We start from the raw sequence: 24,576 nt of genomic DNA on the forward strand, positions 1-24,576 counted from the left end.
ATTTAAACACACACACACACGCTGCTCCCAAGGGACAGGGTTTGAGTAGTGTTGTGTGTCTCTGTTTTCAGAAGAGAGAGGTGGAGATGCAGTGAAACTAGCAGAACACTGAACTGGATGCGAAGCATGTATTCCAACAATGAGTTTGGGACCTTCCTCAAAGGTACAGCTGGCCTTCTGCCTGTGGGCAAGGTTTGTGCATTCTCTTACCCTCTACTTTTCCCACATTGTATAGAGGTAATAGAAAAGAATGCAGGACAATACAAAGAAAATAAGTTCAAATATCTATGCCTTCTACCTTTCCTCACCTTTGGAGTCTGAGGATGAAAAAGGAAAAATACAAAATATAAGAAAGGAGTAGCAGCTGGGGGATGTAGCTACTAAGGTGCTATTTTGACATGCCAGCCCTTTTGGTGCCTTCTCAAATAGAGCCCTCAAGAAAATTACTTGTTATCAGGGATCAACAGGCATCGTCCCTTGTTCTGGTATGCAAGTCAAAGAAGGAACGCTCCCCTCATCCCCACACTGTTTCCTGTAAGAAGTCACCAGCAAGGGAAACTCAATCCATGCAGCACAACCACGGATCCTTCCTTTCATTAACAATTCAAACAGGAGTAAGAAATCCTGAAATGAGTCTTCCTTAGATCAATGGGCTTTGAAACAAGTTTTCATATTATATAATTTGAAAATGGTTGGTTTTGGCTCTCATCAAAACCATGCTGTTGTGAAAATGGCATGTTGTTCATTATTTAAAAAGCAATAAGGCTTATGTTAGACTACTATTGTGCATGCAGTATTGTCTCCATTTAAACAAGACAGAAAAATATGTGTCCATGAAATATATCAGTGAAAATATGTGATTGGTTAGCTTAGTGTCTCATATACAGCAAGCTAGAGATATTATTTTAAAATATCTACTTCACTATAGTGAAACAACAAGTGGCCTTCAGCATGTATCCTTTGTCTGTAGAGAGAAATTATAACATACTTAGAGTTTGTGCACACTCAGCTTTCTTTTAAATACAAGTTCCCATTGAGCATAATACCACATTTTCTACTCTTCAACATTAGGATTAAGGACTAAGAGAAACTGTTATTTAGCACTCTGACAGGAAATTGCTTGATGTGGTACAAAAGAAGGAAAAAAGTTTTTTAAGTCTCTATTGGGAATGTATCACGGGAGGAGTGAGAATTCATGGCTGTGAAATCCTGTTGAAACTTTCCTTTAACTACATCCTATGCACACTGTGTAAGTGCATCACAAATCAGGATGTGACCTAGTACTGTTATTGCAGGGTGATGAGATGACCTGAAATAGTTGGAACAGAGTTGCTAGTTGGCAGGGCAAGTTGCTCCAGTTTAAAAATAAATCATGATTAATATGACCAAACAAGTCAAACCCTCTTTCTACAATCTGTGGAAGCTACTTCATAGATTTTATTTTAAATTTCATTTATTTCTTCCCAGAATGGGTTGTTAGCTTGATTGTTCAGTGCTTATGTGGCATGTCAGTTTACTCAGGTAGTCATAAGTATTGGTTTGCTCCATTAGATTTACATTTCCAGTATGCTGTGAATCCATATTCTGTAATAGGAGTGGGGAACTTCCAGCTCGCAGGCCAAACTTGGCCCACCAGGCCTCTCCATTTGGTCCATGAGACTGCTTTGGGGAAGCCACAACCACTCACCCTACACTTGATGTCATGCATGATGTCGTGTGTGACAAGGTAAGGGTGGGGCTTCAAAGGAACAATTGCGAGTGTAAAGTGGACTCCTAATTGTTCCTTTGCTAGAGCAAGGCATGTTCCCAACCACCCATCAACTGATGGGCAGTAGGAGTGGACCTTGCTTAAGGAAGGAGAAGCTGTTTCCATTCAATGGACACTTCTCCCTCCCAGCGCTGTTCTTTGAAGCCACCCCACATGGCTGTTCCACCTCCAGCATCAGGGATGGAAAAGAGAAGCTTGGGGAAATTGCAAAGCTCTTTGCAAGAAGCCCTGCATGGCTCCTTTACACCTCCAACATCTGGGATAGAAAGCATGGGGGGGGCTTGCTAAGCCCCCCTCCTGGAAGAGCTGGGCAGGTGGACACCTTCACCTCATTCAAACCTCCTGCAGCATGGTGAATCTGGGGGGTTGAACTGCTATGCCTGAAACTAACTGGTACAACCTTTAATAAGTAAAAATCTACTTCATCATCCATGTAATGGGGGTTAAGAAAGAGGTGGTTAATCTCAAGCCTGCAAACCTAATTAGGTCTGAAATGAGTTCAAATTTGGCACACAAGGCGCTTCCCCCCAAACCACATACTCGCACCCGACGTGCTACATTAGGTATGGGGCAGTTAGATGTGGCTGCCTGCCAATGAACCATCAGGAGCTTTAAAATGTGCTCCCAATTGGTAAAGAAGGCTTACTGTCACCCCTGACCAACTGATCTATGCAAGGCAGCTTACAAATAAGAATACAAATAACAACAAAAATGTTATTATCCTTCCTTCTCTTTCTGGCACAAATTCCCCATCCTTTCTTTTGGGTGCCTTAGCCATGGTTTAGAATTGCATATGCCAACCAAGTTTTTCCATCCTAAATAAGTATTTCAAACTGGAGTGCACAAATCCTGGTTAATATAAACTATGGTTAAGGGATCAGCAGTTTTATGTGTATACCAAGCCTGGGACCAGATCATATGCATTGTATATACTTTTTGGAAAACAAACTCAAAACTTTATGCTCCCTGTCTGAAGAAACTTAATTTGCTGAGGTCAGTTTCAAGTAAGATCCTGTAAGGGGAAAAGTTATAATAAACAATTTCCCATCACAAATATGACAAGCTTGATATGATCTCCTGAAACAAGGGGTAAGTGAACCTGATCAAAATCATTGCTGAGATATTGCCACAATAAAGTTATATATTGTGACAGAGGATAGGATAGCACAGGGCCACTTGTTTTTCCTTTGGACAATTACATTTTTAAAGAAGTGTTTGCACTTTTAGATACGGTTTAATATTTGCATTATTGCACTTAACAGAAAAGGACTGTTAATTATTACTGTTACTGTTGTTATTGTTGTTGTTGTTATTATTGTTGTTGTTATTATTACATAACACCATCTATATGTAAAGAATGACAACTGATTGCAAATTAACCGCAGGAACACTTGGGATGTCTAATTCCTGAGACTCTTACCCATGGGACAACTTTAAATGGTCATCATTTTTATACAGGTAAGGTGTAGCTCTTAATTAAAAACATTTCTGTATATTTTATTGACCTTCTCTTTGTTTTTTACATGTATAATTAAAAGAAGAAAAACATGCTTTAAACAGATTAAATTAGAATTTGCATTGGATGGAGACAATGGTGTATAATGAAAAAGTCAATACAGTCTACAAAGGATCAGTGGAATGGAAGTGAAGCACTTAAAAGTTTTGCTCATGGAATGTAGATATTTTATACTGAACATTGTTAAATCTAGGAGGCAGGCAATTACTTTCAAGATATATAATAAACAAATTACTTTTATTGCACCAGAATTGCTGAAGTTAAAGTTTTGTTTTTTGTCCATGCATATATATATTTCCATATTTTTGTGTCTTTTCAAAGATAAGTAGCACTTCAAAGGTTTGCTGACAAAACACTTGCATTAATGAGATGCTCTTTTCTTGAGAAGCTTTTCATAACAGGATGACAGCAGGACACAAACCTCTTAGAAAGTTTTTAGAGAAATATTCAAACATAAAAAGGTAAAGTTATCTATTTACTGACTTTTGAGAAAGCAGGATCTTGGCATCTATTTATCAAAGTAATTAGTTCTTTGTAAAGACAGTATATAATGTGATCCCATTGTTTTTCTTTTCTTTTACCTCTATTTTGTGTCTACAAATGCTAATAATAATTATATATATTTAAAAACTAGGGTGGAAAATACATCTTTAAATCAGATCAGATTTGCATTTAAAATTAATTTGCTGAAGAATATGTGTGCAACAGATCTTAAGATACTTTTTCCTTTATATTTCCTATAGACATTCTTGCATTTGTAGCAGCTGTTTCTGTCAGGCAGAAAAATCAGTATCTAGATATTTCACATACCTTTTGTTTGATGATCATGTCATTGATTTCGTCAAGATCGCCTACAGTCACTATTTGGGATTTTATCATTCGATCCAGTAGAGAAAGCCAGTCAGTGAGGTCTGCCCATGCCTTATTGAATTCAGCCAGGGCTGGCACCTCCAGAAGCAAAGATGATGGCATTTCTTGTTTGGAGATGGTGGTTTCCTTGGTTACCAGAGTTTGTGTTACCACAGTAACAGTTTGGCCAGGAGAAGTTACTGAAAGGCAGGGAAAATGCAGTGGTATTACTGAATAAATAGGCTAAGATCAATAATTCACTTCAAAGACATAATTCTCCACTATAATGATTTAGCAAAATCATGTTTGTAATGTCCACATTAACAGTGACAACCAAAGGTATTCTCTTTCCTTTAAAATCATATACATTTATTCTTATCTATCTATAAAAAATATATGCAGGCCATGCTTAAGATAAAAACCCTCTCAAGGCAGCTTCCACAATAAAAGAGTAAAATAAACCAATCAAACTAAAATTGTTTAATCATTAATAAAAACCAGCAACAGTAGTAAAACAAGCATTCAAACCCCACTTGCAAAAAATAAAACTAAAAGTACAATACTTAATGTTCACAAGTAAATCAAAACATAGCTCAACGAAATGTAAGAGAGAACAGGTAGGTTTTTGGGGATTTGCTAACATCCTGAAGGCTTGTCAGAGCCTAGCTAATAATGAGCTCTAGAGATGTGGGGCCACTATGGTGAATGCTTTCTCTCTCATACCTGCCGAGTTAGCTGTTCTCAGGGGTAGGCAACTGTGAAAGGCTTTTGTTCCTGATCTTAAAGTGCAGACAGGCTGATTCGGGTAAAAACAGCACTTCAAATAACTTGGATGCAAACTGTTTAGAACAGCGGTGGAGAACCTTTTCTAGTCAGAGGGCCATGTTCCTTTCTAAGTAACCTTTTGGGGTCCACAAGCCAGTGGTGGGTGGAGCTAGATGCAAAAATAGTGGAGCAATGAATGTAAGTTGTACCTTTGTACAGTAGCCTAGCTTCTACACAGGGCCAGCTTCAGGTTTCTGGGGGCTGTTGGGCACAGGCTATCAGTGGCCCCTTGTCCCCAGGGCACCTGGGGATTGCTGTGTGGTGGCCGCCACTGCCGTAACACCTTATGCACCCCTTTGCCTACCATAGTTCTCAGTTCATCTTGTACCTCTTTTCCATGTCTCAACACCATACCCATATCCCTCATTTTCCTCCTTACCCCATAACCCCTCCCTTTCTCTTCATACCTTGCACCCCATACTCTCTCTGTCTCTCATACACACACTCACCAGCCTTTCCTGACTCCTACCCCATCTTTCCCCTTCATCTCAGCTCACTCACAAGCCTCTCCCACCTCCATAATCCCTTTCCTCTCACAACCTGCTGTTCCATGCCCCATTTTTGTTTCTCTCCTCCTCTCACTCACAGCCCCTCCTGCCCCCTACCATCTCCTTTTCCCCTCAGACCTCTCCTACCCCATGCCATTTTCTCTCTCTCTCACCAATCCCTCATTCTTCCTGCCCCTTACCTCTCTATTTTCCGGGGCCCCAATCTCTCCTCTCCTATGCCATTTTTCTTTTTCCATCATCAGCCCTTCCTGTCTGATACCCACACTTTCTTTCTCTCACCAACTCCTCCTACTACCCCCTAACCCTATGCTCCTAGTTTCCCCCTCTCTCTTTTGCATCACCTCCATGCCCTTCTCTCCAACCTTCTCTCATAGACCCCCCCTAGGGCTCCCCTTCATCGGGGTGACCACCACTGTTGCTCTTGCCATGTTCGCTGGGCTGCAAGAGTTGCCAGTGTGCAGCAGGTCTCAGAGGCAAGAAAAGAGGGGTGGGAAGCAGGAGTTTTTCATTGCACACCAAAGGAGGAGGCACCCGTTCCCTGGCCTGAATGAGTGATGTGAGGTGAAGGGGGTAAGTGTTTGCTCATGTTTTGTGAAGCAACAGCTGTGCCTCTTCCTTCTCCTCAGGTGTTAAAATGAAAGCCTCCCTGCTTCCCACCCATCCTTGCCCACATGCAACCCCTGCAGGAGAAGAGGTGCAGCTGCTGCTGCCATTTTCTGGCGCAAGTGAACAAGTGCCTATTCCCTTTGCCTCAAGTCTCTCATTCACTCGAGTTGTGTCAGGCCCCTGCAGCAACAAAGATGGGTGGCAGGAAGAAGTGACCAGATCCAGAGCTGCTGGTGGTAAGGGGTTTCTGTGAGCTCCTAGGCCCTCAGCCAGTGCCCAACTGGTCACCTGCTGGCGCCGGGTCTGTTTCTACACACACTCACACATCACTCTATCTTCTATATACGCAAGCAAGAGGCATTATCAGTGTTCATGGACACATTCAAACCAGGCAAAAAGGAGGATGTGAAGCAGGGCTGGTGAGGGGTATTGTGCGGGGGTAGAGAGTGATGGTGTGAGGAGTACCAAAGATCAGATGGAGGGATCTGGAGAACTGCATTTGAATCCCAGGCCTGAGGTTCCCCATCCCTCATTTAGCACTTTAAAGCTCAAAACCAGCAGTTTAAATTGCTAAATGCACTGATAATCTTGCGAAGTTATTTTTATAAGAAGTTACTTTAAATAACACACTTCAACAGTTATCTCAACCATCAGATGTGTTTGAACTTGCCTGGTCTACAGCCGTAGCCCGCACGCCTATCCGTGTTACAAAATACAATTATTTAACAATGTTTTATTGATGGATTCTCTGTTTTTACTTATATATTTATGTGTATAATGTTGTATGTATATTCTTTTTTATGACGTTATGGTATTTTATGTAAACCGCTCAAGTTGCAGGAAGCCAGATTTCGACTAGACATCAGGAAAAACGTCCTAACTGTTAGAGCCATACGACAATGGAACCAATTACCTAGAGAGGTAGTGGGCTCTCTGACACTGGAGGCATTCAAGAGGCAGCTGGACAGCCATCTGTCGGGAATGCTTTGATTTCGATTCCTGCATGAGCAGGGGGTTGGAGTTGATGGCCTTATAGGCCCCTTCCAACTCTACTATTCTATGATTCTATGATAATAAAGAGAAGTGCACTGGAAATGGTCAGGCTGGTTTGTGGACTGGAATGCAGGAAAAAACTGGAAGTGGTTCCCTTGTCAAATGATGTGATACATTCTAAAATAGTTGATATTTCTTTTAACATTTTGAAGCAGGTCATCGAAGAATTGGCAGCCTCGCCATTCCCCTTCAGTATGCAACTGGACAAAACTACAGACATCTCTCAATGTAGCCAGCTCCTTGTTTTTGTTCACTATGTGCATGCTGACGCCATCAAAGAAGAATTCTTATTTTGTGAGTCCCCTTTGGAAACTACAAAGGCCGTCGACATTTTGGAAATGGTAAAAGTTTTTTTCCCAAACAAAACTTTGACTGGAAAGAAAAGCTTCATACTCTTTGCACAGATGGAGCTCCTGTGATGCTTGGTAATACATCTGGTTTTGCTACTGTAGTGACAAAGGATGCTCCTCACGTCATTGTCACTCATTGCTTTTTACACAGACATGCACTGGCAACAAAGACAACAACCCTGGAAGAAGTTTTGTCAACAGCCATAAAAATCATCAACTTTATCAGAAGCAGGTCTCTGAATCATCGCATTTTTAAAAGATTTTGTCAAGAAATGGGAGAAGAATATGAAGTTCTTCTCTACCACACAGAAGTTCGCTGGCTTTCAAGAGGACACATTCTGAAGTGCTTGTTCGAACTAAGGGCAGAAGTTTCACTTTTTCTGAAAGGAAAAAAACCCCACTCTTGGAACACTTTGAAAGAAAGGTTTTTATCCATGGGTTGGTTTACATGGCAGATATTTTTAAACATCAATGAAATAAATATTTCAATTCAAGGTCCAGAAGTCACCATTATGGATGCTATTGAAAAATTACAAGCTTTCTTGGCTAAGCTGCCGATATGGAAGAAGAGAGTAGAGGCCGACATCCTTGCAAACTTTCAAATGCTGGAGGAAGTGCTTTACCAAGATGGAATTGCGATACAAAATTATCTGTCAATTTCTTTGAAAAGAGAAATCTGCGAATACCTGAAAACACTTCAGAATTCTTTCAGAAGTTATTTCTATCTTGATGGCATTAAAGTTGAACCATGGATCCGCATTCCTTTTCTTTCTGATATAAACTGTATTGAAGATGTTGACCTAGCCAAAGATGAACTCATTGATCTTGGCACAAAAAAAATCAGTTGTTTCTGCTTCTACTTACAGATAACAAAAAAATACACGGCACTTTAGAACCGTGTTTTATACATTTTACCCACAAGGAGTTACCTGTGCTGAATTTTTGTACCTACTCCTCCATGGAAAGAAAGAGATAAGATTGTCTGCACAAATGACTGTCATTCCTTTCCACAACAGATAATTTTTTCATTTCACACATGAGTCACAATTTATGGTAGCAATTCCAAAATGTCATCTCATTTCATTTACCATCAGATTAGACCCCTTAAAGATAGAGGCTGGACTGTTTGGAAGCAAGTCTTATGCCTAATCATGAGATGTTTTATACCTTAATGTCTAGGAGTGAGCAAGGAGGGGAGGGGTAAATTTAGGTAAGAGTAAATTTGTTTTATCTTGAAAAGTATGGGTTGGTGATGGGGAAACACTGATTTCTAGATTTTGAGGAAGAAAGTGGACACACTTGGTATCAAATTAAAGTACACCTGAGCTGTTCTTTTTCAGGAACTAGATAATTTAGGCCTTTTCATGTCATTGGAGTATGGCAATAATGGAAAGCTTGATAAATTGATAAACTCATAATATTAAGAACTACATGTTAATGTAGAATTGCTTCATTGTTTAATATGTTACATTAAAATGCTTGTGTATACAACCAAGGAAGACCTCCCCCTGCAACCTAAAACTGTTAGGTTTAAACAAAACATGAGCATGCTAAATTTACTCAGTGTGTTATGCTATTAAGCAGATTTAGTTTGAACTAGCTTTCTGGGTCTATGAATACTGGCTGAGGTGCAGTCATGACATATTCTACTGCGGAGATGAAGGTGGAAGACGAATCAAGGTAGCTCCTGACAGCTGTTTCCCAGCACAACAGAACTGTTGCCTCCACAGGGACCTTGCCACAGTAAAAGCCTACAAGTCTTGCCAATTGAAAGTAAGAACAGAAATAAGGGGGAATAAGAGCAGTAAACGACTAAACCAAAATGGTTCTGTTAAAAAATAAGCGTAATAGAGACACTGATTTAATGTTATGTCAACTGCTAAATGATTTGTTTTTATGACCGCTGATCCCAGTTAGATTCCTATCTATGTTCTCTTTGTACACACATGGCTTCTGCAAAGTATGTGGGGGGGAGGAAGAGAGAGGGGGAGATAATGGGAAAGGGTTATTTGTACACACCCCTGAGAAACACAGCCTAAACAGAGCTCTATATAATTCACAGCTATACAGCATAAGGCCTATCTACTCCAGCATTCTGTTTCCCACAGTGGTCAGCCTTTCAGTTATGTATATCATATATTTATATATTGCTTAATACTAAAATAGAAGCCCACAAGCAGAACATGAGAGCAATAGCCCTTTCCTGATGTTGTTTGCTAGCAGTTGAGTTTCAGAGACATAGCGTCTCTCATCCTAGAGGTAGCATATAGCTATCATGACTAATCGCCATTGATAGTGTAAGACCATGATAGCATATCCCTACTGCCAGCATAATTATGTCAACAAAAGAGTAGAAAATGGGCATCATCAAGGCATATGTTGGCGGTGAATCCTGTGAATCCTAGACTCCCTCAGATCAAACTCCTGGTCCTTGCAAAGGTGTAACATTACATTGCAGCAGTAAATGAGATGGTGTAAGTCAAAACATTCCTACTTGAGGATGGTCCAGAGGCTGCAGCTGGTGCAGAATGAGGTTGCTTGTAGGGGCAATCTACTGCCAGCATATAACACCTTGCTTGTGGAATTTGCGCTGGCTACTAATCTGCTATTAGGCCAAGTTCAAGGTTTGGTACTAACATCTAACACCCTATACAGCTCAGGACCCAGTAAGTCAATGTGGTCTGCAGGAAAGTTTCTCTTTCAAATTCTAGAGACCTCAGAAGCCCTCTCCATAATAACAGATAGCAAGGGATTAAATGGCTGTCCCTGCTCTGTGGAACAGCATTCCTGATAAGGTATGACAGACACCCACTATCTGCTCTTTCTGGAAACAACTGGAGACATTTTTGTGGCAAGCCTTGCCAACTGGATAAATAGGTCTCTACCATGGATGATTACTTGGTAGTTTTTTATCTGCTATTTTCTGTATCGTTTTAAACTATTTTTAGCTGTTATTGCATTTTGTACATCACCTTGATTAATACATAAATAACAATAAAATAATAATGAACTCCATTAATAGTCAAAATCTATTCCCTTCCACCTGCTTCTTGTTTGTCCATATTAGTATGAGCACAGATTTCAACTAACTTTGCATCCAGTCACTGCACACCAACACCAGTTATATACAAAAACCCAATAGAGAGCCCATTACTTGGATGATAGGGCACAGCATGGGGTTGTATCCCTCAGCCTCATGTTATGCACACCTAAAGCATGCAAGGATGGCAGTCCTCTGCATAAACAGACTGGCTTCAGGACAAATGTAAGAACAGCACATCCCTACCATATGTTGTCTTTGAATCCTTGCAGGTATCTTCCTCTAGACTCCACAAACATCCAACAAGAAAATCTACTCCACTACCCCAGCTGGGAAAGCAACCCACACGGCTAAGCGAAGCAGAGGATTGGGGGGCGGGGCGGGCGGGTGCTTCAAACTATGATTGCTGTAAATGTCTTCTACTACATACTCTCCCACTCTAACACCAGCAATATTGTTGAATTATCTACTGTGGTCTCTTCCTGTTCCAGCCCTCACATTGCCTTGACTGCCAGTGAAAGTTTATGGAAGTGCTGCATTCTATTTGTTGGCGAAGGGTAGACACTCATGCCAGCCATTACTATGCTTGGCCCTTTTGCACTGCATTGCATGATCACTTCCTGTCCACATGGAGCAGAACAGAGACGCTATAAATAGAGTTCCACTACAACTCCCTATGAATATGGTTACACTGTCTAAGTAGTTACATTTTCTTTTCCCCCATCCAAGTGGAAGGAGGCTGCAATCAGCTCTCTCCTCTCTCTCTCTCTCTCTCTTACACACAGAACATCTAAGTCCAGAGACAATGCTTTGCAGCTGCTATTACTCATAACTGTCCCTCTCTTAGCTCTCAACAGGCAGTGCGACAAAGATATTCTTCACACACAGGTGAGGCCTCTAGCAACCCGGACCCTGTGTTCAGCATCTGAGGCCCTTCTCTTTGTGTCCCTTCCAAGGGAGGTGGCAGAGGTGGTGGCAGGAGAACGGGCCTTCTCAGTGATGCCCTCCCCCTCTTATGAATGCTCTCCCCAGGGGATGCCATCATCATCTATCTTTAGGCACCAGGCAAAAACATCCCTCTTCTCCCAAGCATTTGGCTCTTAATTTTTGGAGGGTTTCTAACATTGTAGCCTCTTTTAGGGTGTGGCTTGTTCCCCCCTCTTATCTATATAATGTGTTTTTTAACTTTTTAGTTTTGTTGGTTTTATATTGGTTTTAATCTTTCTATTGTATGTTGCCTTTGGTTCATTCTTATGAAGAAAAGTGACTAATAAATGTAATTAATAATAGCAAATGGCCAATGTGACTTCAGTTGCTCCATGTGGGATTGCCAGTCTTTTTATTGTAGCTGAGTACTTGTGCTTTTGCAAGCTTCTGGGCAGGCAGTGATATAATTGGAAACTATAACCAGCATGAGGATGGAGCAATGGAGAAAAGAAACTTCTAAAAGGCACAGGAGCCCAGCTAGGACAACCTGGTTAATCTGTGCTGCTTCCGGGACCGACAATACTATTTAATAAAAGCTTTCAGTTTGTCACATTTATTAATAGCAGTGAACTGTGTGTCACAGCTGAGATACAGGAACATGCCAGAGACTTAAATGGAACAGAAGGCTCTCTTGTAGTCCCTTCTGTCCAGGAGGATTCAATGAGCAAGGTTAGTCCAGGATCTGGGGATACTAAGCTGCATTGGCACATCATGCAGTTTAACAGCCCTCCATATGAGACAGCTACATATAGATCCAAAAGTTCCCGATTTGAACCCCAACAACTCCAGATATATAGTGATCTCTTTCTCTCCTCCTACCCCAGTTCTTGCTCGCCTCAGGATAGGAGTAAGCACAGTGACTTTCCTGCTACCAGGGACTAATATCTGCATCACCACCCTCTGGTCACAAGCTTCAGCAAGCAAAGGGGGGATGACATGTAGAGCGCTACAAGCCTGAGAAAGAGATACAACTGCTATTGTTCTGGGGAGTCCAGTAGCACAATTTGTTGTTTTTTTAATCCCCCTAAAATCATATATACAGCAATCAAATTGTTAGAAACTTGGAAGGCCAGCAGAAATCCCTTAGGGGATTAGCATATCTAGCACAAAGGACACAGTTTGTCCACCAGGACTATAAAGGTACTGTGAACTTGAATCCCAAGAGTCAAATTATGACAGGTACTCCATAAATATGAAAATCAAGGGCAAGTTCTGCATGTATATCAAAAGCCTTGAATAGAACTAAGGAAAGAAGCATGAAGGTGAATAGAAAAAAAACATATTGCTTTATGTTCCTTTTTGAAATCCATACTGATTACAATTTAGCAGTTCTCAGAATGGCTAAACTGGTGTAAATACTCTTGCATACAAACCAGTCTTGCATAGAATCAATTGTCCATGTACACATCGCTGTTGGAAGTAATCCTGCATGCATTAAGGGTACTGGGAAAGAAAGCCCACATCCGGAACTCCAGGTCTGTATTTCACAGAGAAGAATAAAGCAATTGTTCACAATGAAACTATTCTTGTTTCCAGCCTTTTGCACTGCAGCTTAAAAGTATGTTTCTGAATACAAAAGAAGTGTGTGAACTTTAAAAGCCATAATCTCTATTTCAATAGCTGAAAACTCTGTAAAAGAAATAATAGCTAAGTTATCTTGAATATGTGATACATATCCATGGTTAAAATGTTGATGATAGAAGTTTTAGAGATAACACATTGCAGAAATAATCCAAGAACTGGCTTTATAAATGTTCAATTGGCTGCTTCATATGTGATGTCCAAGAATTTAATATCTGTAATCCAGCTGTGACTGTGGCTTTATTAGGCTCTGGCAGCTTTGACACTGATTAAAGATGATACTTTATCTCTGTAATCTGGGGTCTCATTAATAAAGTTCACGCTGCCTGGACTTATTGCTCCATTCAAAATCTTTGAAAGATAAACTAACTCAAATTTCAGTCTCCTATAAGTTACTGTTATCGTGGCAGTGCCTATGAATGAGCCTTTCCTGGGGCCATGTTCAAGATGATTGATTAGCTCACACTGATCTCCTTCCCAAATGTAAGAACTTGCTTTAATATCGGTCCAAAATACTCTCCAGAACAATGTCATGTTTTCCAGATTTTTCTGACTTCATCAGATCTGGACCATTGATTTTACTTGCAGAAGTTTCTTACTTAGCACCTAAACAAACATAGTGGAAAATATTTAATACTCCTCCCTCCCTGGTCAATGTATAAAATAAACTGTTGAGAAACTATTAACATTTTAAAATCATATTAGTTTTACTAGAATATTATTTTAAGCCCAGTTTTGCATGTGTGTGTATGACACGGTATGATACATGAGAGAGAATCCTCAAATAAACGGCAATATATTATGGAAATATAACACAAAGCACTGGAACTTGAAGTGAATGTCAATAAACATAAATATCCCCAAAAGGAGCCTCCCTTCTCTTTTGAAAAGCGGTTTAGAAGAAAATGTTATTGTTTTCCTCACCTCTTTATTTTTATGGCCTTACACGTACTGAAACTCAAAGGTCAAAAGGTGCTCTAATTTCCTTCATACTCCCTAATTTCACTGTTAGAACCTTCTTCAATTGCTGTCCTCATTCCACAACTCCTATGTCCTTTTCCCACAAAACTTTTACGCCTTTGTTCTTCACTCACCTATTGCCATCTCCTCTTTGGTTCATACTGATAATTCACTTCTCCCATAAGATGTCATTTAAAAATGTAAGTCAATAGGGCAATATTTGAGCATTTTTGCTGTTTTTTCAGGGGCCCCTACGTATCACAGAATGAACATGTGATATGCTGGCAAAGTATATAATAGCTGTGTTTTTCACCCCACTAAAAATATATGGATTTAATTTTAAAAAGTGGTGTGTCACCTTTATTATTACTAACAACAACAACAACAACAACAAGATTTCTATCCCGCCCTTTCTCCCAGTAGGAGTCCAGGGAGGCAACTCTCCATTCATGTGATCCAATGACTACTATAATTGCCACAATGAGAAGAAAAGATCTCAAATTAGTTTTACAATTGCCATCTTAATTGCTATCTTATATCGGGGTGAAGAACCTTTTTCATCTGGAGGAGCATACATTTCCTTGTAATTAATCTTCTTGGGGCTACATGCCAGTGGTTGGCAGAGTCACTGCAAAAATGGATGGTGTCAACCCATATTCATTCTTTCTCATATACACATTCATTCATATATACATATGAAACTTCATTTTGATCCCCACTTCCAATACCAATTAGGCTTGAAAATAGTATACCATTACCTGGAGTGTGTGCAATGGCTTACAAGTCACATGAAGAGGCCCCAAGGGTGGCATCTGGCTTATGGATTCCCTAACCCGGCTTTATATTATCCTGTTATCTATATTATGTCAGTGAGCTACTGGGGCCAATTCAAGGTGTTAGTACTAGCATATAAAACCCTCAATGGCTTGGAATCCAAGTATCTAAAATAGCACCTTCCCCAGTGTCAACCATCTCAGACCCTATAATCAGCAGGCGAGGCCTTATGGTGCCGCCGCCACTGGGTGATGCCCTGTGACAGAGCCTTTTCAATGGTGGCTCCCCATTTGTGGAATGCCATCACCAGTGAGGTGCATACAGGAATACCCCGATTTACATACCTTCGTTTAATGGACCCCCGCAATTACGGACATGCTCTATACTCCACCATACCCCACTTAATGTACGCGTGCTTCGCAATTACGGACACTGATGGAATGCCTGAACTTGTGTGCCATATGCCACGTGCGTTGTGAAGCGTTGTCTCCCGTAGCGATCAGAGTGATCTGAGCAACTCCTGACCTAGCGATCTGAGAGACTCCTGACCTGAAAGTTCTCATTTAAGTACAGTACTCTTTACAGTACATTTAAGTTCTTTACTACTTAACAGTGATCAGAGCTCTGCCTGCCCCGGCCTAGGTCGGTGGTGGCAGTGTGTGTGTGTGTATGGCACCTCGTGCTCTTTACAGTACTGTAGATCCCCTGATTTCATTTTATACCTCTCCATTGTCCCATTTTATACCTCTCCATTGTCCCCCATTGTCCCATTATCCCATCTTCCTTTCCTGCTTTAATTGATTGTGATAAAAAATTAAAAAAAATTAAAAATCTTTAGATCCCCCTGATTTCATTTTATACCTCTCCATTGTCCCATCTTCCTTTCCTGCTTTAATTGAATACTTTTCTCTCTGTCTCTGCCCATCATTAGTTCTGGCTTTTGCCACTGCTGGCTTGTGACTACCAATAGCATGTGTGGTGTGTGTGTGTGTATTGTTCTTGTTTTCCCTTGCCTTCAGTACAGTACAGTAGTACAGTACTATACAGTATTACAGTACATAATGGCAGATACAAAGAAAAGTCGTAAATCTATTACCTTAGATATGAAGCTTAAAATGATTAAACTGTCTGATGAAGGTGTTTCTCAAGCTGAGATAGGCCGAAGGCTAGGCTTCACTCAAACTACAGTTAACACGGTCATGAAGAGCAAAGAAAAAATTCTTGCAGAAGTTAAGAGTGCTACGCCAGTGAACACAACAAAAATTAGAAAAAGGGATAGCGTTGTTGCAGACATGGAGAGTATGAATGAATAAATATTTATTGTGGTCACAGACCAAAATACATATATGCAACGATAAAAGTAACAAAATATAATAAAAACGACTTAAAAACAATTAAACAGTTAAAATTTCATTATAACCTGGGCTACATCTATATCTAACCCTCAATTTGACATAGATCTTCTGCATTGGATAGCAGCAGAGCAGAAACTAGCAACCTTAGCTGTTATCTGTGGAGATCAGATAGAAGGTAATTTGCATAAAGGCCTCACTTCTACCAGGGAGATTTTGTATAATTGGAATAATTAACAGAAGTCTGAGATCTTGATATAATAGGCAGTGAAGTAGCACATGTTCTACCGTTTCTGCTATCCCACCACTGCATGGGCAAAGTCTCTCCTTGTAAGGGATTTTTTTATATCTGCCCTCCAAAAGTGCCGAGGGCAAGATGTTAAACCTAGCCCATGTAAAGTCTGTTCGGAATTTAGGTACAGACAATGTGTTTAAGTAAGAAGCAGGTATGAATGGCCTTGGATTGTATCTGTGTTTAGCAATTAACATAAGATGGCCTTGAAGATCAACATCTCGGATCCGTTGGAGGATGCTCTCTTTGGCTTTTGTATGGCCCAGTTTAAGGATCCTAGGTAGGGAAAACCCTAGACTTAATATTTTGGCGTTTATCATCTTTTCCCATTTGGACTGGAAAGCATCTGATAAAATACATGGGGCCAGGCCCACAGGAGCAAAGATCATTTTTAGCCATGCTTTAATTCTGCAAATCCAGATACGAGATTCTATAGTAGGAAGCCCGACCTCTATACGGAGAATAAAGCTAGGGACACAGCAAGGAACAGCCAATACAGAACGAAGAAAACTATTTTGGACTGTTTCGAGAGGGGAATACTTCTCGTAGGTGCTAGCTTGTGCCCCATACAGCAGCTGGGGAATGATTTTTGTCACACTTGTATGGCTGCGGGAAGATATTGACCTCCTCTATTAACGTAGAAGGAGAGAAGCGCCTTCATAGTTCTTTGAGGGTTAGCCACAGCTGCCTTTATGTGGGGCCCCCAGGCTCCCTTTGAATGAAAGATCAATCCCAAGTATCTGAAGGATCCTACTTGGTCAATAGAGTGCTTGTTTATCTGCCATCGATGTTTTGGTCTTTTATTAAAGAAGACCAAAACTTTCATCTTATCATAATTAACTGACAAAGATTCAGTGGTACAATAGTTTGCAAGTGCTCTCAGTAAGCGCCTTAAGCCAATACACGAGTGCGACAACAGGGCTATGTCATCCGTGTACATAAGAATAGACAGGAGCCTCTCAGCTAGTCTAGGAGGATGTGAACAAACCTGCTGCAAACTCTCAACTAGCAAATTAATATAGAGGTTGAACAGGGGAGGGGCTAAGATACATCCCTGCTTAACCCCTTTATAGGTGGGGATAGGCCTAGCTAGATGTCCTACGTTGTTACATCTGACTCGTAAACAAGTGTTCGTGTATAAGCCACAAATTAGACATAATAGTCACTTATCAATATTAGTATCCTCTAATTTCTCCCATAGCCTTTCCCTGGAAATTGAATCAAAAGCTGTCCTGAAATCAATAAAAGCCACATATAGGGCTCCTCCAGAGTAGGCGGTGTATTTATTCACCAAATGCTGCAGAACAAAAGCATGATCTATGGTGGATCATTTGGCTCTACATCCAGCCTGTTCATCTGCTATGATATTCTCTTGTTCAGACCAGTCTTTCAATTTTTCATATACGTGGCTAGCATATAATTTACTAACGGTGTTAAGAAGGCTAATAGGTCTGTAATTAGAGGGATCATATCTAGGACCTTTTTTGTATATGGGCACTATTATCGTAAGGCCCCAATCTTGTGGAATTTGAATACAATGATCTATCTTCGTAAATAGAGCCGCTAGTATCGGGGCCCACTAATCTACATTTGATTTAAAAGCCTCAGCTGGTATGTTGTCCGTACCTGGGGCTTTATTCAATTTCATTTTAGCCATGAGATTAGAAATTTCCATAGCAGATACTGGTGGCCAATCCGGGAAATCATTCGTAGCCAATTTAGGCGGCAATTGGCAACTCTGATCTCTTGTATAAATTTTAGTGAAATATTTCTCCCAGGTATTGGCTGTGATGTAGCAGTCTGAATTGGAGGGGACATTTGGCCATCCCTGTGCAACTAACCTCCAAAACAGGGAGGAATCCTTTGATCTAGAATCTTTTAGCAAACGTTGCCAATTATCTTTTAATGCTAGTTTCTTTTTCCGGGCGATGAGATGTTTATACCGTTTCTTTGATTCAAGATATTCTGAGAGTAGGGCTTGTGAATTATTGGACTTATAGGCCTTATATGCTGCTGTTAGTTGTTTCTCCCCCCCCCTACGCATTTGTTATCAAACGAAGGTTTAGATTTGGAAACCATATTCAGTGTTTTACTTTTAGGTTTAGAGAGCAGGACATTTTGTAAAACTATAGTCAGTTGTTGGAAGGACCGAAAAGCCATTGTTGCTGTGGTCGCAGTAAGTATAAGTTTTTGGAGAGAAAGGCACTGACTAGAGTTTAATATATCTTTTAAATCTTTTTCTATTCTGGGGAGCCACTTAATACGAGATGGCCGTATTTCCAGATTTGCTTCTATAATTGGTTCTTGGTCTGTGTAAATAGGTTGATTACCACAGTCCAGATAAAGAACCAAAGGAAAATGGTCACTTTCCAGGCGGTCAACAACCGAACACGAGGACACCACCTGGAACAATTCCTGGGATACAATGAAAAAGTCAATTGTCGACCCTCCCCGGCCCAATAAATAGGTAAATTCTCCAATAACATCCCCTTTCACCCATCCATTTACCAATATTAAGTTCATATTAGTCAACAGTAGCATAAGGCGTAAACCAATATAATTAGTGCCATTATCTTTTGAGCATCTAGTTGGAGCATTTATAGGACTATCCACTTGCGGTGTTAGCATCTGAAATTTCGAGTAAAGAGCTTCAACACTCGGGCCAACTCTTGCATTAAAATCCCCCTCTAAAATCACCAGGGCTTCAGGGTAGCACAATGTCAATTTTATTAGATATTCTTCCAGCTTTGTAATGCTAGCTTTAACTGATTTTTTTGACAATATGGGGGGGCGTAGACATTAATAAGTAGTAGAGTCACCAAAGGGAATCTAATAATTGTAGAGTTAGCAAGAGCCATGAGGGGGTCTAGCTTATTAATAGAAGCACGTATTTTCATGGAGATAAACGTACACAGCCCCCCCTTAGGGTGCCCCCCCTTATTACTTGGTGTAGCATCTAGCAAATGAGCAGTGAATCCATTTAATCCTAATTCTCCTCTAAACCAGGTCTCTTGGAGAAAAATAATATCGTGTTTTTTGAGATGATTAAAAAATGATGGATCAGATAGTTTATTTCTCCAGCCTGCGATATTCCATGAGAGAATCAGTAGATGCGAAGTGTATTGATTGGCTCTTTGTCAGAGGGGAACCACTTGATATGACGGTCAATTCTGCCGTATAGTTGCTGTGTATGGTGGGTCAGGCTCCTTCTCCCAGCAATCAATTTTGTCTAGTAATGGATCGATCCTGCTTACATTTGAACTCGTTGGATGCGAATATTTAAATGGATGGCTCATGGGGATACTGGGTTTCCGTGGAGAACCCTCTTCATTAGGTTCAAGCCATCTCATAGTTGTCCACGTTGAGGAAATACAGTCGGAAACTCCAACCTTAGAAATAGGTGAGGCCCGCTTCTTCTTTGGGGCACTTTGTGTCATATCTGGGGCCAGCAAATTAATTTCTGCTACAGTTTGAATTGAACCGGCATTACACTTAACGTCTGCCGCTCTTTGAGGGAAACCCTCTAATGGGCTGGTCTGTCCAGTACCAAGTGCCTCAGGAAACCTGATCGCATCGAGTTGGCTTTCTGTGTTATCTCCATTTCTGGAGGTTGTCATCCTCCTTTCTAAATAAGCTGTTAGGCTATAGAGTCTTGTCAAGATTTCCGCTTGTGCCGCTATAGATAGAGCAGAAAACGTATCAAGTAAGTTCTGTTCCGCTTCTATGAGCTGCTCATGGAGAGACTCTTAATAGTTTGGATAGAAAATCAGACTGCACGCCAGGTTCCTGTAAGCCAGGCAATGATTCACAAGGCCTTAAGCCTATTCAATGACCTGAAGGCTAAGAAAGGTGAGGCAGTGAAGGATGCCGAATTTGTTGCAAGCCGTGGATGGTTTGACAGGTTCAAGAAGAGGTCTAACCTACATAACTTCAAAGTGCAAGGAGAGGCAGCTGCTGCAGATACTGAGGCTGCAGAAAGCTGTCCATGCGACCTTGCCAAAATTATTGAAGAGGGAGGCTACTCCAAGGAACAAATTTTTAATGTAGATGAGACTGGGCTGTTCTGGAAGAAGATGCCTGCAAGAATGTTCATCGCAAGAGAGGAGAAAACAATGCCAGGCTACAAGGCAGCTAAAGATGAAATAACCCTTCTGTTAGGTGGCAATGCCTCTGGTACCTTAAAGCTAAAGCCTATGCTAATTTATCATTGGCAAAACCCTAGAGCTTTGAAGAACTATGTTAAACTAGACTTCCAGTGCATTGGAGGTCTAATAGAAAAGCATGGGTGACTGCAGCCGTTTTCGAAGATTGGTTTGACACCTGCTTTGTACCAGAGGTGAAAGCCTATTGCAAGGACAACAATATCCCTTTTAACATTTTGCTCCTTGTACACAATGCTCCTGGCCACCCTCGCACATTAGATGAACTGAACCCTAACATTCAAGTGGAATTCCTACCACCGAATACCACCTCACTCCTGCAGCCCATGGATCAATGTGTCATAGCCACCTTTCAAGTTGAACTACTTGAAAAGAACCTTCAGTGAGTGTATTGCAGCAATAGACAATGAAGAGGGGACAGGGCAAGAAGTCCTCAAGAAGTTCTGGAAAAGCTACGACATCTTGGATTGCATCAAAACTATAAGAGATGCTTGGAATGACATCAAGGAAACAACAATGAAAGGGGCCTGGAAAAAATTATGCCCACACTTTGTTGATGATGTCGAAGCCTTTGAAGCCTTTGAAGATCCTGTAGCTAATGTTACTGAAAATATTGTAGAGATGGCAAGGCAGAGCTGGAAGTGGAGCAAGAAGATGTTGCTGAACTTATGGCGTCTCATACTGAACCCCTCAGCAATGATGATCTTCTGCAACTTGAAGAGGAGAGAGAAGAAGTAAATGTGCCAGATGAGGATGAGACCATGGAACAACCTGAAGGCCTAACTTCAAAAATTCTCTTGGAAGCTTTCCGTCACCTTGATAGCGCCATGGCTCTTTTAGAAAAGCATGGTAGGAACTTTGAAAGAAGTTCCAAAGTCAATGCAAACATTTCGGAGGCTTATGCCTGTTACAAAGAAATCTACAGGGAAAAGAAAAGAGCTACAGTTCAAACCTCCTTAGACACCTACTTTCGTAAAAGGCCAGCAGCAGCACCCAGTCAATCTCCCAGACCATCAACATCCACTGAAAGTCCATCTCTAGCATCTACATCAGCCCCAAGTCCTACTCCTACTTCAGGTAGTCCATCCAAATCGCCAGCAAGAAAGCGTCTAGCCCTTGATAACTCAACTTATGAAGTAGAAGATATGTCCTCTCCTTCATCCTTCCTACAATACATGTAAATTTTCGTTCATCCATTTCACATCTGCCAGCTGACATTAAAGGTAAGCTTACCCTTTTTCATAAAGGGTTTATTTTATTTTATTTCATGTTTATTTTAGTTATAAATGCGTTATTTACATCAGTTATGCCCGTATATGATGATTGCAGTGCAGTACATGCATCGATAAGTGGAAAAAAAAGTAGTGCTTCACTTTAAGTACATTTTCACTTTACATACACACTCCGATCCCATTGCATATGTTAATGCGGGGTATTACTGTATGTCTACATCAATATTAACTTTCAGGAGTAATTTGAAAATATTTGTTTACCCAAGCATTTGAAAGCTGAAGAGGACTATTGTGGCAACCTGAAAATCACTGATGAAATATGTTTTCAAGCTGTGCTTTATAACATTTTTAATTGTGTTTTACAATATTTTTAACAGTGTTTTAGAATGCTTTTAATTGTAATTGTTTTTTTGAATATTTTACCTGTTTTTAGTATGTTTTTCCTTTTCTTATTAAATTGTTTTGTTTATTTTCGGGAGGAAGGGCAGGATATAAATTCAACAACAACATTTATTAATCAGTCTTCAGTAGTTAAATATGGTACTTAAGTAGACTGGGGTTACATAAATTCCATATTCAAAAAAATTGCCCAAATACTGCTCATTTTTATACAGGCTTCTTCATGTGTGCATGACATTTGTATGGTAGACTTCATTTAGGACCATGCATTCAGAGAACTATTCACTAATAGGCAAAAAACCTTGCGGTTAAAGAACGTACCTATAGCCCAGAGATATTTCTATCAAACTTTAAAAAGCAGGGAAGAAAAAGAGCAAGGGGAGAGGGCAGCGGAAGGAGGGGGATGGGGAAGGAGGGCATTGGAGGGGGAGGGGCAAAGGAAGGGGCAGGACAGGGCAAGTTTGCTAATTTGCATGCTTATATAGTTCGTTGATACTTACTCCCGTGCAAGCATGCTTAAGATAGGTAAAACTGACCATGGAGAGGAGGAGGGGGAGGGGAGGGGAAAGGAGGGGATTGGAGGGGAAGGAAAGGGCAAGAGGGAGCAGATAGGAAGGAGAAGGGAGGGTGGGTTTGATCAGTTGCATACTTTTTGAGTTCAGTGGGATTTATTTCTGTGCAATCATGTTTGAAAATGGAAATGGACTGCCTTCAAGTCGATCCCGATTTATGGTGACCCTATGAATAGGGTTTTCTTTGGGGGTATTCACTCTGTACCCAGGTAGAAGCTTCCTGTACCTGGGTACAGCTGCTCTTGAGAAAGAGTCTACACATGGTGATTTGAAAAACAACCACATGTACTGGTATCCTGAAAAAAGATGTCTTTTGTTCACTCATTGATTCTCCCTGCGTGCTGTCCACGTGGAGCTGATCGTGAGCAATTAGTTTTTCTCCTCCGGGATAGCTTGAGGCTTTGTTCTAGGAGCAGCAGCAGGAGCTGCTGCCAATCAGGAATAAGCTCAAGGAAACGACAGTTGCTGGAGCCACAGAGCAAGAGCAGGAAAGAGGAATAAGGCTAAAATGGAGGCAAGGGCAAGAACGAGGGAAAGGAGACCAGCCTGAAGCAACAAATGAGCTTGAGGGAAGGAAAGAGGCAAAAAAACGGAGGAGGAAGAGCTTTGAAGGACTTGCTGCAATTTTTTAAAAGTATACTCAGAAGTAAGTCCCACTGAGTTCAGTGCTTCTGTGTTCTGGCAATTATTGAGTTTGAGGCAAGGAAGGAGAAAAAATGGGGGAAAGGGAAAGCTTTGGAGAATTCATATTTGAATTTTAAAAATGTCTACTCAGAAGTAAATCCCACTGAGTTTAGTGGGGCTTACTCCCAGGTAAGTGGAGTGGAGCTTCTTTGTGCTAGCAATGAGCTTGAGGGAAGGAAGGAGGAAAAATGTCTACTCAGAAGTAAATCCCACTGAGTTTAGTGGGGCTTACTCCCAGGTAAGTGGAGTGGAGCTTCTTTGTGCTAGCAATGAGCTTGAGGGAAGGAAGGAGGAAAAATGTCTACTCAGAAGTAAATCCCACAGAGTTCAGTGGGGCTTACTCCCAGGTAAGTGGAGTGCCTAAAAATGCGAGAGAGACTTGTCAGCAAACTAGAGCTAGGAGTGAACTGTTTAAATTGTTTGCTTTACAAACTTAAATGGAGTTAAAGCCTCTTGTGGGCTCAGACAAGTGAAAACTGCTATTTTGAGAGAAGGGTAGAAGGAAGCAGTAATCAAAAAGTTAGTGAAGAGAGAGAAGGGAAAGAGATCCTGAGGGCTCGCACTGTAATTCTAAAAATGTCTACTCAGAAGTAAGTCTCACTTAATTCAATGGGGCTTACTCACAGGTAAGTAGAGTTAGGATTGCCTAGAAAAGCATGAGTTCTGTTAGAGAAGCTAGAGCTAGGCAAGGACTGTTTACATTGTTAATTTTTACAAAATTAAGTTTGATTACATTCATAGTACAATCCTAACCCCAAGCCTACTTTAAAGTAAATCCCATTCAGTGTGATGGGACTTAGTCCCAGGTAAAAAGGATTAGGATTCCAGCCCCTTAGAAGAAACAGTTGGGGGGGCAGAGAAAGGGAGGGGAGTTTTCCAATGTGTCTGCTCATAGTACAGTCCTAACCATGTTTACGCAGAAGTGAGCCCCACTGAGCTCAGTGGAACTTACTCCCAGGTAAGTGGGGTTGGGATAGGATTACAGCATCATTTTGAGGGGAAAGTAGGAAGAGGTGAAAGAACAACAGGTAATGAAGAGAGAAAAGGGGGGACGGACCCTAAGACTC

General features: G+C 40.9%; 1 protein-coding gene across 13 annotated transcripts in view; it reads right to left on the reverse strand.

Annotated features, from left to right (window-relative positions):
* DMD (dystrophin) overlaps nt 1-24,576 on the reverse strand; it is a 2,032,119-nt gene that overhangs the window by 574,631 nt on the left and 1,432,912 nt on the right. For all 13 annotated transcript variants that reach the window (XM_061627388.1, XM_061627390.1, XM_061627384.1 and 10 more), the window contains one exon: nt 4,095-4,333. In XM_061627388.1, coding sequence (XP_061483372.1) covers nt 4,095-4,333 — 239 coding nt within the window. The remainder of the gene's footprint in view (nt 1-4,094; nt 4,334-24,576) is intronic.

The sequence above is a fragment of the Rhineura floridana genome, chromosome 5 (assembly GCF_030035675.1).
Source record: "Rhineura floridana isolate rRhiFlo1 chromosome 5, rRhiFlo1.hap2, whole genome shotgun sequence".
Lineage (NCBI taxonomy): Eukaryota > Metazoa > Chordata > Lepidosauria > Squamata > Rhineuridae > Rhineura > Rhineura floridana.